This window comes from Gnatocerus cornutus, chromosome 4 (assembly GCF_029298725.1).
Source record: "Gnatocerus cornutus isolate USDA-ARS CGAHR chromosome 4, icGnaCorn1.1, whole genome shotgun sequence".
Classification (NCBI taxonomy): Eukaryota; Metazoa; Arthropoda; class Insecta; order Coleoptera; family Tenebrionidae; genus Gnatocerus; species Gnatocerus cornutus.
The window spans coordinates 1,393,911-1,408,027 of NC_142236.1; the positions used below are offsets into that span (position 1 = coordinate 1,393,911).

Here is a 14,117-nt window from a genome sequence, read left to right on the forward strand (position 1 = left end):
AACACAGAGTTCTTAAAAAATGATTTATTTATGTATATAGTACAAAAGCATTTGCGTCCTTAAAACTAAAATAAGAATTATCCACATGCTTCTTTTGAAGTAATGGTGTCTGAATTAAAAAGAACCTTAAAATAATCCATCATGAGTGATCTAATCAGTACTTTTTACAAAAATCGGATAAAAAAAAATACAAATGATGCATAAATTACAATTAACCTATCAACTGGTTTATAATACATACTGAAATTTAATGTGCAATGCAATAACAACTATTGAAAGACGTCTAAAACTGTAACAGGAATGTGCTTAAAATGGATTTTTAAAAATACCTAAATATCTTTATCAAAAATATTAACAAATCTAAAAATATCATTCATGGAATATTGTCATACTTCTGTCGAAGCGGTAGGCTACTGACCACCCCAAGCTCTCACTCTTTGAGCTAATAACTTACCACTTGAGTTTGAGACGAGTCAGTAAAAAACCGCTCGTTATCTGAATCACAGACACGCTAACTAATGAGAATTCATGAATTCCGCGATATAATGTAAGTTACTTAACTATGTTTACATCAATGTCATGTGATTGGAGATAAAAAAACTAATAAAAAATATATAGTTAAAATATGTACAAGTTGTCATAAGTAATCTATAAAATATTACAACTTCAACAAATGCAAAGGCACGAGATGGATTTTCTAGGTACAGTTGTTAAATTTTGGCATTTAAAAAATGAGACCATTTGAGAGATGTTGAACATCTTATATGTAAATAGCGTCAGATCCTTTATTAGTCTGATGCCCCGCAGTCGAACTGTAGGTATTAGGACTGGCAATGTTCTCCGACCAGTCAGAGTTGCAGGACCTCGGTGAACTCGACGACCAATGCCCCGGACTTTCCGGACTCGGAGTGGGGAAATTCTCCGGTAATAAATGATCCGAGTGCTGCGACGGCGGGGTTAAATAATAGTTCTGTTGATACTGCTGCTGCGGCTGCATATGCGCCGTGTTTGTAAGCAACCCTGTAGGATACGCCAACGGTAGTTCCAGGCCGGTTTGGCTGAAATCGAAGCCCATTTGGAGGTTCTGGGCTTGGGGAACTCCACCGTGCTTTTGCTGAGTGGCGGCGCGCATCGCCGCGATGTGAGTGGGACTCGTTGGCAGAGACGGGCGAGTTTTAGCGGGGGATGGTGAACCATTGTAAGCCTGAGGAGGAGGGGACATGTTAGATTGCACTGAATGAGGAGGGGACTGGTTGGAGTAAGGAGGACTCAAAGTGTTTGGCTGCTGCAACTGGCGCTGCTGGAGGATCATAGCGTCGTGGAAGCTCCCCAAGTTGAACGCGTAGTTGTCTAAATTCACTAAGTTGTGCATTGGGGGGTTGTTCTTGACGACGTCTTCGTAGCTCGGGGGCTGTTTGCTCCCCATGAGACTCTCCAAACCTTGCGGCGTCAGCCCCATGTTCGAGTAAATCGACGCGGTGTCGTACGGACTCGGGAGATTCGTCATTGGCGACTCCACCGGACTGAGAGTGGACGTGATGGAGTCCACGCTCTGTGGGATCTCCACGTGTTGTTGGTTTTTCTTGGTCGACTTCTTCACGCTGGCTTTCCTTCGTATGCTCCCGGTGTTGACCAAATCCATTTCAGGACTCGTCGGATCGATGGACACGTTATTCTTGCTCGGCCTCTTCGACTTTTGGCGCTTAGGAACAATAACAGTGGGCTGCTGCAGCTGGAGTTGACCCGTCGGTGATGTCATCATGGACGAATTAGGGATGACGTTCACCATTTGGGGACTCCTCGGGACGTGTTCGTCGAGGAGTCGCACGATGTCGTGGTGAAGTCGCTCGCTGGCGACGTCTCTGGGTAGCCTGTCCATGTGGTCTGTGATTTCGCGGTTCGCGTAGGCTTCCAGCAGCGCTTTGCAGGCTTGATAGGAGCCTTCTCTGGCGGCGAGGAACAGCGGCGTCTCGTCTTTATCATCCTGAGCGTCTCGATTCGCCCCGTGCGCCAGAAGAACGTTAACAGCTTCAACGTTGTTAACAGCAGCAGCCCAATGTAACGCCGTCTTCCCGGAGTTATCAGCAGCGTTGATATCCGCCTCGGCGCTAATGAGGTCTTGCACCATTCCTTCAATTGCCAGTCGAGCGGCTAGAATTAACGGTGTTGTTCCTTCGTGCATTCGCGCGTTTAGATTAGTCGCTCGGTTTCTCAACAGAATCTGGAAGACCCCAAGAGCATCTGCAGCGACAGCAGCATGCAGAGGTGTTCTTCCCGTATTGTCTTGCGCGTTGGCGTCGGCTCCGGCATCCAACAACCTTTTCGCCGCGTCAGCTCTGGCGTACCGCGCCGCTAAATGCAAAGAAGTCTCTCCCGTTTTATCCATTGTCGCGTTGAGCTCCGCGCCTTGTGCCACGAGTTCTTGGATAACAGCACCAGCGGAATCGTCTTCGTCGTCTTCACCAGTGTCCATTCCTCCCCCACGTGTTGATGCGACCATTATTGGAGTCATTCCACACGGACCTCTTGCATTAATATCACTGATGTCGCCTTGAGGAGGTGTTAACATCGACACCGGCTTAATATCCGCGGCTTCTAGGTGTTGTTGAGACCACACTCTAGGTTCCGCTTCTTCGTAGTCTGTTATTCCAGTGTGGTCGCTCGCGTAGCCAGTTTCCAAGCCTCTGAACCTCTTCGGCTGCGGCATGTCGGAGTCGTCATCCGACCACTGGATAACATGTCCGTGTTGCCCGTGGTTATCAATTTCCATCCCAGGAATGGACGCGTTTTTACTCATGTTGCGAAGTTCTTGTCCTTCGGGACCTCGTCGCCGGGAGCGCCTCCTTGGACCGGTGGTAGCAAGAGTCCATCCTTCAGGAAACCAGGTGATACCAGCAGCGCGTTTTCGTTGCGTGGTGACAATAACACCGATGGCCACACTTATGCAAAAGACCAGAAGGATTCCGACTACGACGTATTTTGCATTGGTGGGATTGTCGATGTCATCGTCAACACCACTAGAGCCATTGACTTGGTAAATCGGGAAAGATTGTGAAAGAGTGTGCTTCGAGGCCTTCGCGGCTAAAAACTCCGCCGCGGCGCTCGCAGTTTGGAAGCAAAACTCGGAGCTCTCAGAAAGAGTGGTACACTTCCGGTTGTCAATCTCCAGGTAAACTTTAACCCCAGACTGCTGGGTGTGCGCAACGTGGTGCTTCGTAAGATAGTAACTATCCTGCAAACCACTGGGGCCGAGTCCTTCCCACGGATAAATCATATCTTGTCCATTCTGATCCTTTTTCACCAGAACGTTGGTGCGCAACTGGTGACTCGTATCTCTCAAGAACGCCACAACATTCTTCTTAAACCCTTGAATATCCAACAGGATGACCATGGTAATAACACCCTCTGCAAGCTCTGGAGGTGCTTTTTCGCAGTCTAAACCGTCCCAGTTGCATTCGGCGTTGTTACAACCGTAATCGCACAGTCCGTTTGCGTAGTGCTTCTGACAATAAGCGTCGTAAATGGGGTTGCAAGGTTGCAGAGTCTTCTCACAGTCGCGACCATCAAAGAGACATTGCGGGTTGTTACACTCTTCGTTGCAGATGCCGTCCATGAAGACTTCGTAGCAGCGGATGGACGCGGTGCAGTTTATCCAAGGGTTGATACCCAGAGAGCAGTCGTTACCGTCGAACTCGCAGGCGTAGGTGTTGCACTCTTCGTCGCAGCGGCCGTTGCCGCGCTTGCGAGGACACTTGTTCTGGTTGCACTTCTGGCGCTGCATTTCCTGGAAAACAAAAAATGGTGTGAAAATTTTAGTTATTTAAAGGAGTTTTCGTCTTACCAAGTCCTTCATGTAGAAGCTGTCGATGTCCATCGTCGGTATCCCGGCGTTCCCGAGACCTCCTGGTGAGTTCTTATCGTAAATTTCGCAATTTTTGCCTGTGCGCTGGGAGGGACAATAACAAGCGTAGTCGCCCAATTTGTCCTGGCAAATAGCGTCTGGATGTTGACAGGGATTACTGTTGCACTCATTCAAAGAATCAATTTCGCAGTTAGTCCCGGTGGTTCCCACAGGACAATCACACACGTATCCTTCCCCGTCCGAGATCCGACAAACTCCCCCGTTTTGACAAGGATTGGGCTCACAATCGTACCCGCTGGAGTCGCAGTTCTTCCCGTAATATCCCTCAGGACAACTACATTTATGCCCGGAATGGATCGTGGTGCAAATCCCCCCATTTTGACAAGGGGAATTCGCGCAGAAATTGACGGTGGATTCGCAGTGGCGCCCCATGAAGCCCGCTTTACAGTTACAGTGGTAGTCGTTGACTAATTGGACGCAGTCAAGTGTCCCGGCGTTGGAGCAAGGATTAGAAAGACACTCGTTGATGTCGCCTTCGCAGCGCGGCCCCACGAAACCCGGAGGACACTTGCATTCGAACCCGCCGACTTTATCCATGCAGGTGCCGTTGTTGTGACAAGCCCCAGGTCTGCAGTCATCGATGTTGATCTCGCAGAGTAAACCAAGAGTTCCCGAGGGACAGCTACACGAGAATCTGTTAACTAAGTCGTGACACGTCCCTCCATTCTGACAGGGATTCGGTTTGCAGTCATCCACATTGAGCTCGCAGTTCTGTCCTTGGAATCCCTTGGCGCACTGGCAGGAGTAGGATCCAACGAGGTCTTTGCAAGTGGCGCCGTTTTGACACGGAGCGGATTCGCACTCGTTTATTTCCTTCTGGCAATAGGAGCCTGTGTAGCCTTCGGAGCAGTGGCACCTGTGGGAATTTCCGATGTCTTCGCAGGTGCCGTTGTTGCACAGTAGACGCAAAGACACGCTTTTGCGTAGCGAGGCGTCTTTGCAGCTCACCATTTCCACGTCGCAGACCTTTCCCGTCCATCCAGCGCCGCAAAGACACGTGTACTGGTTCTTGAGTTGTCTACAAGTCGCTTGGTTTTCGCAGGGGTTCGTGGCGCACCAATCAACATACTCTCCGCAGTCTTTCCCAGTAAAGCCGTAGCGGCAATGGCACGTGTAATGCGTGGTGTGGTCCTGGCAAGTGGCCCCATTAAGACAAGGCGAACTGTCGCACAGATTGATGCGGTTCTGGCAGTTCGAGCCCGTAAAACCCGGTTTACAGGTGCAGGTGTACGAATTAATACCGTCGATACAGGTGCCCCCATTCATGCAGCTACTTTCAGTGCAGTCTTCATCGTTCGTCTGACAGTTAATACCGGAGAATCCCAGCGGACAAGTACACGTGTATGAATCGACGTACTGGTTGCACGTGGCCCCGTTGTGACAAGGATTGGAAAGACACTCATCGATGTCGACATCGCATTGTTTCCCTTCGAATCCGTTGACGCAGAGACAGGTGTAGTCGCCGATGTCGTCCAAGCAGGTACCCCCATTCTGGCACGGATCTAAACAAACATTATTATCCTGGAATCACAACCTTGGAGTTACTTACAAGAAGCGCAATCGTCGGTGTTGATGGAACAGTCTTTGCCTTCGTAGCCTCGCGCGCAGATGCAGTGGTACGACCCGTTGGTGTTCCTGCACGTCGCCCCGTTGCGACACGGCTTGGAAACAACGCATTCATCGACGTCTTGGTCGCAGAAGCGGCCTGTGTAGCCCCCACTGCAGGTACAAGCGAAGTCTTTGTAGTTCGAGCTGGGGGTGCATTTGGCGTTGTGTCTACATCTGTTGGGGGTGCAGGGGTCCAACTTCTCGTCGCATTTCCGGCCGGTGAAGGGTAAATCGCAGACGCACTTGTAGTCGTTGACTTGGTCGATGCAAGTGCCGCGGTTCTTGCAGGGGTTGATGGCGCAGTCGTCGATATTAGTCTCGCAGTTAACTCCTGTGTATCCTGAAGGTACAACGTTAACACTGAAGGAAGAAAATGGGGGTTTGTGTACCTGGAATGCACTCGCAGGTGTAGGAGGCCAAGTGGTCGCGACAGATCCCTCCATGTTGGCACGGATTGGAGGCGCACTCGTCGATGTTGATTTCGCACTGCTTCCCGCTGTAACCCGGAAGGCAATGGCAAATGAATTGGTTGACGCCGTCTTCGCAACTTCCTCCGTGTTTGCAAGGGTTTGAGCTGCACTCATCGACATCGCTGAGACACCGAGCGTCGTAGTAACCACGGGGGCACTCGCATCGGAACCCGTTGATCATATCAATGCAGACACCCCCATTTGCGCAAGGGTTGGAGGCGCACTCGTCGATGTCGTTTTCACAGTGTTTCCCGGTAAAACCCGGAATGCACTCGCAGTTATAACTATAAAAAGAACTCGGTTAGTACCTGGAGGACAAAAAGGTGAAGCACGCGGACTTACAGATCAAAGGGGTCACTACTGTGTGCATGTAAGTAAAAGAGTGTTAGTGGAAATGGTACGAATGGGGTGAGAGTGTTACCTGTTAATCCCATCGACACACCGCGCGTTGTTTCTGCAAGGATTGCTGTAGCACTCGTTGACGTTGATTTCGCAGTTCGGCCCAGAAGTCCCCGCTTTACACAGGCATTGGTACCCATTGACCAAGTCCTGGCAGCGTCCTCCATATTGGCAGGGATTTGATTCGCACTCGTCGATTTGTTGTTGGCACAAATACCCCGTGTATCCTGGATGGCACGTACAACTGAAGGAGTTCTCGCCGTCTAAGCACTCGCCGTGGAGACAAGGCGATGATTGACAATCATTGATGTTGGTTTCGCAGGACTTTCCAGTGAATCCTGGAGGACACTCGCAGGTGTATCCTGCGATGGAGTCCTGGCAGATCCCGCCGTTGCGACAAGGACTCGAGATGCAGTCGTCGATGTTGATTTGGCAACGGGAGCCGGTGAAGCCGATGGCGCAGCTGCATTTGAAGGAGTTGATGAGGTCGTGGCAGACGCCGCCGTTGAGGCAGGGTTTGTCGGTGCATTCGTCGATGTCGATTTCGCATTGGAGCCCGGTGAAACCTGGGGAAAAATTACTTTTAGTAGAGAACTAACTCGTTCTTTCCACTCCTACGTGGGTCAGCGATGGACGTTGAGCGCTTAGCCCACATATGTGACCTTAGCCACTTAATGGCTGGGGCGGGTCACATACCATAGACTACCACACAACGAAATCATTGACCACATTCAAGTCCATCTAACTAGGATGAGTTGCAATTACACTAATAGCCAATAAAAGGACCGTGGCAACATTACCATTCCGCATTTGTCCGGTTTGGATTTATTATGGTGTAACGGAAACGTTGAGTGACACGAAATGCATGATGCACTTTTTTCGGTTGCCGAGACATAATTTATGCAATTAGCAGAGATGCAAGTGACGCTGAGAATGCGCGATTTCTCGATAAAGCCACTTTTTCAAGGCGGTGATAAGAAGTTCGCCGTTATATTAAGTATGGACGAAGAACGAAGATTCAATTAAAATTATCATGTGAAAACGAAGCCCAAAAATCCAATTTGTGTGAACTTCCGACTTTTATCTATGTTAGCATTTGCTCGTGCGTTTCAAAAAATCTCTTGTACTTTCGGAGATATCGAGAAAGGATACAAAATTAACAACCAATACCAAAAGCTTATTCTAGAGGTGGAGTAAAAGGCCATCCCAATTTCCTAGGCAACGAGAATCTGACCAATGGACGATAGCATGTGTCCATAGTTACCGATTTTCAAATTCTGTTCAGCTTCCGTATTGGCTACTGGTTTTTGTCTTAGTTTTTGAGCTAGAAACTTTTTCTTTTGAAATTTTGACTAAAAATTGTTGCATTCATAAGCCTTTTTTCTCTGGAACACCTGTATTAATTATGGACGAAGAATTAAAATTACTATGTAAAGAACGAAGCAGAAAGCCCAAGAATCTTTACATAACCGCCGCCTTTCAATCTCACTTTCCACAGCCGAATCGTTTCGTTTTTTCCTCTTGCAACGGAAATGGTTATTTGAAGTCCAATTTGTGTGAACCTCCGACTTTTATCTATGTTAACATTTGCTCGTGCCCATTCCATTCGAACTTGAGTCGATCTCGCATGCAGACCGCAACCGCCTTATGAATTAGGTATAAACCTTTACAATATATCGGTAACGGTTGTTGTGCAACCAAGTCTCTTGTAAACACGCCCATAGCGAAGCTTTCACGGTATAGGTACACCTTCTGGTATGTTTTTCAAAGACTCCCACGTTAACTCTAAGCATGTTCACATTACTAGACAAATTGAAACGTCCGAAATATACAAAACCGCTTTGTGCTTGAATATCAAGCGAATTAGATGGTAGATAAAAATGAAGAGCGAAGAAATGCTTCATCACGTTATAAATGAATAATTAATATGCATCTCGCTGTGTTCAAGACAAGATGACGCCGCCTAAAACACAATCAAACGCACAAGCATTGTAACCTGTAATTGAATAAGTTGCCGCTTAGAATCCGCGTTCAATGACATAGAAACGTCTTTAAATCGTCGGCGAAATTACAGTCTTTGCGCAGAAAAGTGAGCTTACGAAAAATAATAAAAATCATCTCATGGCGAATTCCGTAGAGCGAATTCATTTGCATAGTGGTTTTCTGTGGCCATAGCGCTGATGGTTTTTTACTTTTGTAACAAGTCTGGATAGTAATTGGCCCCATTCTCAGCATAACGGTGCGATCTTTTCCACTGAAATTGGATGGGTATTGAATATGTATCTCGCAGTAATTAAAATGGAGATTTTCAAACGCATGCATTGCATACTGATGTGCAACGGACACCGAATCACACGTGAAATTCTGCGTTAAATGAGCTCCATTGAAAAAATGAAAATTTCTAATTCGAACTATGGAAGATCTATTTCCAAACTAAAAAATCGCGAGAAAAACAATTTCGGAAACCGTTTCTTAATATTTGGCTTAATTCCGGAGATCGAGCAAAATCGTTTTCGAACCTCCAAAATTTTGACCCTCTGGTGACTACCGAAAATTTCAAACGCCTCTACCTCAGTTATTTGTTGACGGACGAGAAAAATAAAGACATTTTTGAATTCAGCGCGAAATTCTGCGTAAAAAGAACCCATATAGCTCAAATTTCTTTAACAAATAAACCCGATATCGACCGAATTAGATTTTCAGAGGGTGTTTTTAGGGTCATTTTCAAGACGCTGTTTCGGGATAAAAACTGCGTTTAGCAATAGTGAATTTTATATCGATCGAAAGAAGAGCTCGAGATCTATCAACTGACCAAATCTCAGATCGATAGAGCAAATAGTTTACAAGGGCAGATCAAAAAACAAAAAATCAAAAATTTTTCATCGATTGAGTCGCAAACATTTTTTGCCCAAAAAATTGACCATCGAGTTTTCGACTTTTGAAGGCGTTTTCTAAAGTAAAATGAGCCGGGAAAAGCGCTGGTAAAAACCGTTTCAAAAAAACTCTTGTAGTTTCAGAGATATCGAGCTTTGAAAATTTTCCAACTCAAAATTCAATATCCGAAACTTTGATCGCACATAACGCAGCTGTTTTTAAACCGATCTTAACGAATTTTACTTTTTTGGATTCTACGTGAAATTCTGCGTCAAATGTGTACGAATTCTTCAATATTGCTCCATAAATAAGCGAGATATCGACTAAGTCTGAATTAGAGACCGAAAGGCAGCTAACTTCCAGATTGAAAAATTGAAATTTTCGAATTCAAACTATTTAAGATCGATTTCTAATGTAAAAAATTGCGAGAAAAACGATGTCGAAAACGGTTCCTTAATATTTGGCTTAATTCCGGAGATATCGAGAAAAATCATTTTCGAACTTCCAAAATTTTGGCCCTCTGGCGACTACCCAATATTTCAAACGGCCCTACCTCGGTTATTTATTGACCGACGAAAAAAATAAGGGTATTTTCGGATTCAGCGCAAAATTCTGCGTAAAATGAGCCCATGTAACTCAAATTTCCTTAAGACATAAATGAGATATCGACCGAATTACATTTTCAGAGGGTAATTTTAAGGTCATTTTCAAGACGCTGTTTCAGGGTGAAAACTGCGTTTAGTATTATTGAATTATATATCGATCGAAAGAGGAGCTCGAGATCTGTCAACTGGCCAAATTTCAGATCGATAAGTTAAGTAGTTTACGAGGAGCGATCGAAAAACGAAAAATTGAAAATTTTTCATCGATTGAGTCGCAATTTTTTTTTGTCCAAAAAATCAACCATCGAATTTTCGACTTTTGAGGGCGTATTCTATAGTAGAATGAGACGAAAAAAACGCTGGTAAAAACCGTTTCAAAAAAACTCTTGTAGTTTCAGAGATATCGAGCTTTGAAAATTTTCCAACTCAAAATTCAATATCCGAAACTTTGATCGCACATAACGCAGCTATTTTTAAACCGATCTTAACGAATCTTACTTTTTTGGATTCTACGTGAAATTCTGCGTGAAATGAGTACGAATTCTTCAATATTGCTCCATAAATAAGCGAGATATCGACTAAGTCTGAAGTAGAGACCGAAAGGCAGCTAACTTCCAGATTGAAAAATTGAAATTTTCGAATTTCGAAACTATTTAAGATCGATTTCTAATGTAAAAAATTGCGAGAAAAACGATGTCGAAAACGGTTCCTTAATATTTGGCTTAATTCCGGAGATATCGAGAAAAATCATTTTCGAACTTCCAAAATTTTGGCCCTCTGGCGACTACCCAATATTTCAAACGGCCCTACCTCGGTTATTTATTGACCGACGAAAAAAATAAGGGTATTTTCGGATTCAGCGCAAAATTCTGCGTAAAATGAGCCCATGTAACTCAAATTTCCTTAAGACATAAATGAGATATCGACCGAATTACATTTTCAGAGGGTAATTTTAAGGTCATTTTCAAGACGCTGTTTCAGGGTGAAAACTGCGTTTAGTATTATTGAATTATATATCGATCGAAAGAGGAGCTCGAGATCTATCAACTGGCCAAATTTCAGATCGATAAGTCAAGTAGTTTGCGAGGAGCGATCGAAAAACGAAAAATTGAAAATTTTTCATCGATTGAGTCGCAATTTTTTTTTGTCCAAAAAATCAACCATCGAATTTTCGACTTTTGAGGACGTATTCTATAGTAGAATGAGACGAGAAAAACGCTGGTAAAAACCGTTTCAAAAAAGCTCTTGTAGTTTCAGAGATATCGAGCTTTGAAAATTTTCCAACTCAAAATTCAATATCCGAAACTTTGATCGCACATAACGCAGCTATTTTTAAACCGATCTTAACGAATCTTACTTTTTTTGATTCTACGTGAAATTCTGCGTGAAATGAGTACGAATTCTTCAATATTGCTCCATAAATAAGCGAGATATCGACTAAGTCTGAATTAGAGACCGAAAGGCAGCTAACTTCCAGATTGAAAAATTGAAATTTTCGAATTCAAACTATTTAAGATCGATTTCTAATGTAAAAAATTGCGAGAAAAACGATGTCGAAAACGGTTCTTTAATATTTGGCTTAATTCCGGAAATATCGAGCAAAATCGTTTTCGAACCTCCAAAATTTTGACCCTCTGGCGACTACCCGAAATTTCAAACGCCTCTAACGCAGTTATTTGTTGACGGACGAGAAAAATAAAGGTATTTTAGATTCAGCGCGAAATTCTGCGTAAAATGAGCCCATGAAGCTTCAATGTCCTTAACAAATAAACGAAATATCGACTAAAATAGATTTTTAGATGGTGTTTTTAAGTTCATTTTCAAGACGCTATTTCGGGGTGAAAATTGTATTTAGTACCATTGAATTATATATCGATCGAAAGAGAAGCTCGAGATCTATCAACTGACTAAATCTCAGATCGATAGAGCAAATAGCAAATAGCAAAAATCTTTTATAGTTTCGAAGATATCGAGCTTAAAAAATTTTCAAACCCAAAATTCAATATCCGAAACTTTGATCGCTCATAACTCAGTTATTTTTAGACTGATCTTAACGAATCTTACTTTTTTGGATTCCACGTGAAATTCTGCGTAAAATGAGCCCACAAAGCTCAAATTTCCTTAACAAATAAACGAGATATCGACCGAAATGTATTTTCAGGGGGTGTTTTTAGTCTGGATAGTAATTTGCCCCATTCTCAGCATAACTGAAATTGTATGCGAATATGCATCTCGCGGTAATTAAAATGAAGATTTTCAAACGCACGCATTGCACACTGACACCGGTTCTGGGCCATTAAAACGGTTTAATTATCGCCCGAGTGCGACATTTTTCCACCAAAAACCCGCCCGACGACGAGTTTTTCCCTCTCCAAAGTTACCATCGACAAAACGTCGCTGTTTAGATTGAGAAATCGAGAAAAGGTGCTCCCGAACCAGTGCCATAAATGGAATATTAACTCGCCGAGCGACTTCCACCTCGTTTAATTGGGTTCTTGCGGAAAAAGTCTCCACTTACCAGGCATACAGACGCAGCGGAACGTTCCAGGATCGTCCAAGCAGGATCCATCGTTGTGGCACGGATGTGACTCGCATTCATTGACGTTGGTCTCGCAACGGGGCCCTGTGAAGCCCTGGGTGCAGTTACAGGCGAAGCTGCCAGGAGTGTTGACGCAGATGCCATCATGCTCGCACGGGGAACCTTAAAAAAAAATGAAGTTACAGGTCGTGGCTTCTTGTAATCTAAACTGGTAATTTGAGCGGTGTCTAAGCTGAAAATTGGCGTTATCTCCCTTAAATCAGGAGGATTAAAAACCATCGAAATTAATTAAAAGAAACTGAGGATTACTGCAGAGATTATTTTAATTTATTGAAGATTTTAGCGGTTCTCACGACGGAAAAATGTAATCGCAATCGCGTGGACAATAACTTCTAGCTGGAAACGTGCGGTGCGGAAATATGGGGACTTGTCCAGATTAGTCCTAATAACTAATAGCAACAATAAATTTGTACAATCAGGGAAATTTAACGCACGAGTTGTCGCAATCAGACGAAACCCTGTTTCAATTTCTCAGCATTGTTGGCGCAGGACAATGATCGGTAGCGTGGCTGTGTGGCTATTTCTAAGTTAATAGGATCTTTCAGGATGATGTTATGGTGAGTTTAAATATTCTTGATCGTGTTATTAGCTCGAGTAACCAGTTATTACGCGAAGCAGTGGAAATGACTTAAATCATTACGTAAATTGTAACGAATCCTATGAATAATATTGTAATAAAGACGGGACTCGTTCGGGATTTAGTTAGTAGCGACTTTCTCTTCTTATTGGAATTACAAACTTGAACGAATATCCACGATTTGAATACCATTAATCATTCTATAATAGTGATAGATTGCCATTTCAGATTCTTTCGCGTTGCGCAATGATATTTGGGGATAATCTGCATCCGGCTGAGGCGCGGTTCTGATGCGACGTAGGTGGACTTGTTTAGCAATCGGTGTCAAATCTGGGAGACGCGACGGTTACAATTACAATCGGTCTTCTGGGGTTTTAGAGGAGTCAAATCCACACATTTTTCGTGGTAAAATGGAGGATGTGAACGAACCCAAAAAGAATTCGTTCGATTGGCTCGAATTGTCTTTATCAGTGAGGTTTTTATGACAAAAACGCACAAAACAACCAACCCGGAGCGTATTTCCTATGCATAATTTCATTGGTTTGAACTCTAGTGTGGTTATTGGATAAATTTCTCAGGTGATTAAGTCAGGTAAAATTAATTAGTTCATTGGCTATAAGTGCGAGCTCGAAGTTTGTTTAGTTTTGCACTGCTTTGAACCGGAGGAAAAATTGAATATTATAAATAATAAACTTGGAAACATAGGATTCTTATGGGCAAAAGAAAGAGAAAAACGATGGTATAAACCCCATCTTTATATGTCTTTTAGTTCCAGAGTTATCGAGGTTTATACAAAAAAGAACTAAAATTTCACTATCCGCAACTTTAAAAGCTTCTAATAATTCGGTTATTTATCGACGCAAGTAAAAATATCGCCCAGTTTTAGATTCTGTGCGAAATTCTGCGTAAAATGAGCACCAATACTTTAAGATTGTCTTGCAAATAAGTGACATATCGACCGAAAGGCTAACTTCTAAATTGAAAAAATAAAAATTTCGAATTCGAACTATGGAAGATCGATTTCTAAGCTAAAAAATCGCGGGAAAACGATTCCGCAAAGACTTTC

At 43.8% G+C, this 14,117-nt stretch overlaps 1 protein-coding gene across 2 annotated transcripts in view; it reads right to left on the reverse strand.

Moving 5' to 3' along the window:
- Positions 1–9: 9 nt before the first annotated feature.
- The window catches only part of N (neurogenic locus Notch protein), a 37,487-nt gene continuing 23,379 nt past the window's right edge, over positions 10–14,117 (reverse strand). Inside the window, exons 8-14 of one of the 2 annotated variants that reach the window (XM_088034787.1) lie at positions 12,394–12,576; positions 6,422–6,965; positions 6,343–6,360; positions 5,920–6,284; positions 5,472–5,870; positions 3,842–5,424; positions 10–3,784 (exon numbers count right to left, since the gene is read on the reverse strand). In XM_088034787.1, coding sequence (XP_087890913.1) covers positions 761–3,784; positions 3,842–5,424; positions 5,472–5,870; positions 5,920–6,284; positions 6,343–6,360; positions 6,422–6,965; positions 12,394–12,576 — 6,116 coding nt within the window. In that variant the 3' untranslated portion in view covers positions 10–760. The remainder of the gene's footprint in view (positions 3,785–3,841; positions 5,425–5,471; positions 5,871–5,919; positions 6,285–6,342; positions 6,361–6,421; positions 6,966–12,393; positions 12,577–14,117) is intronic. The other variant, XM_088034788.1, reaches the window with a different exon arrangement.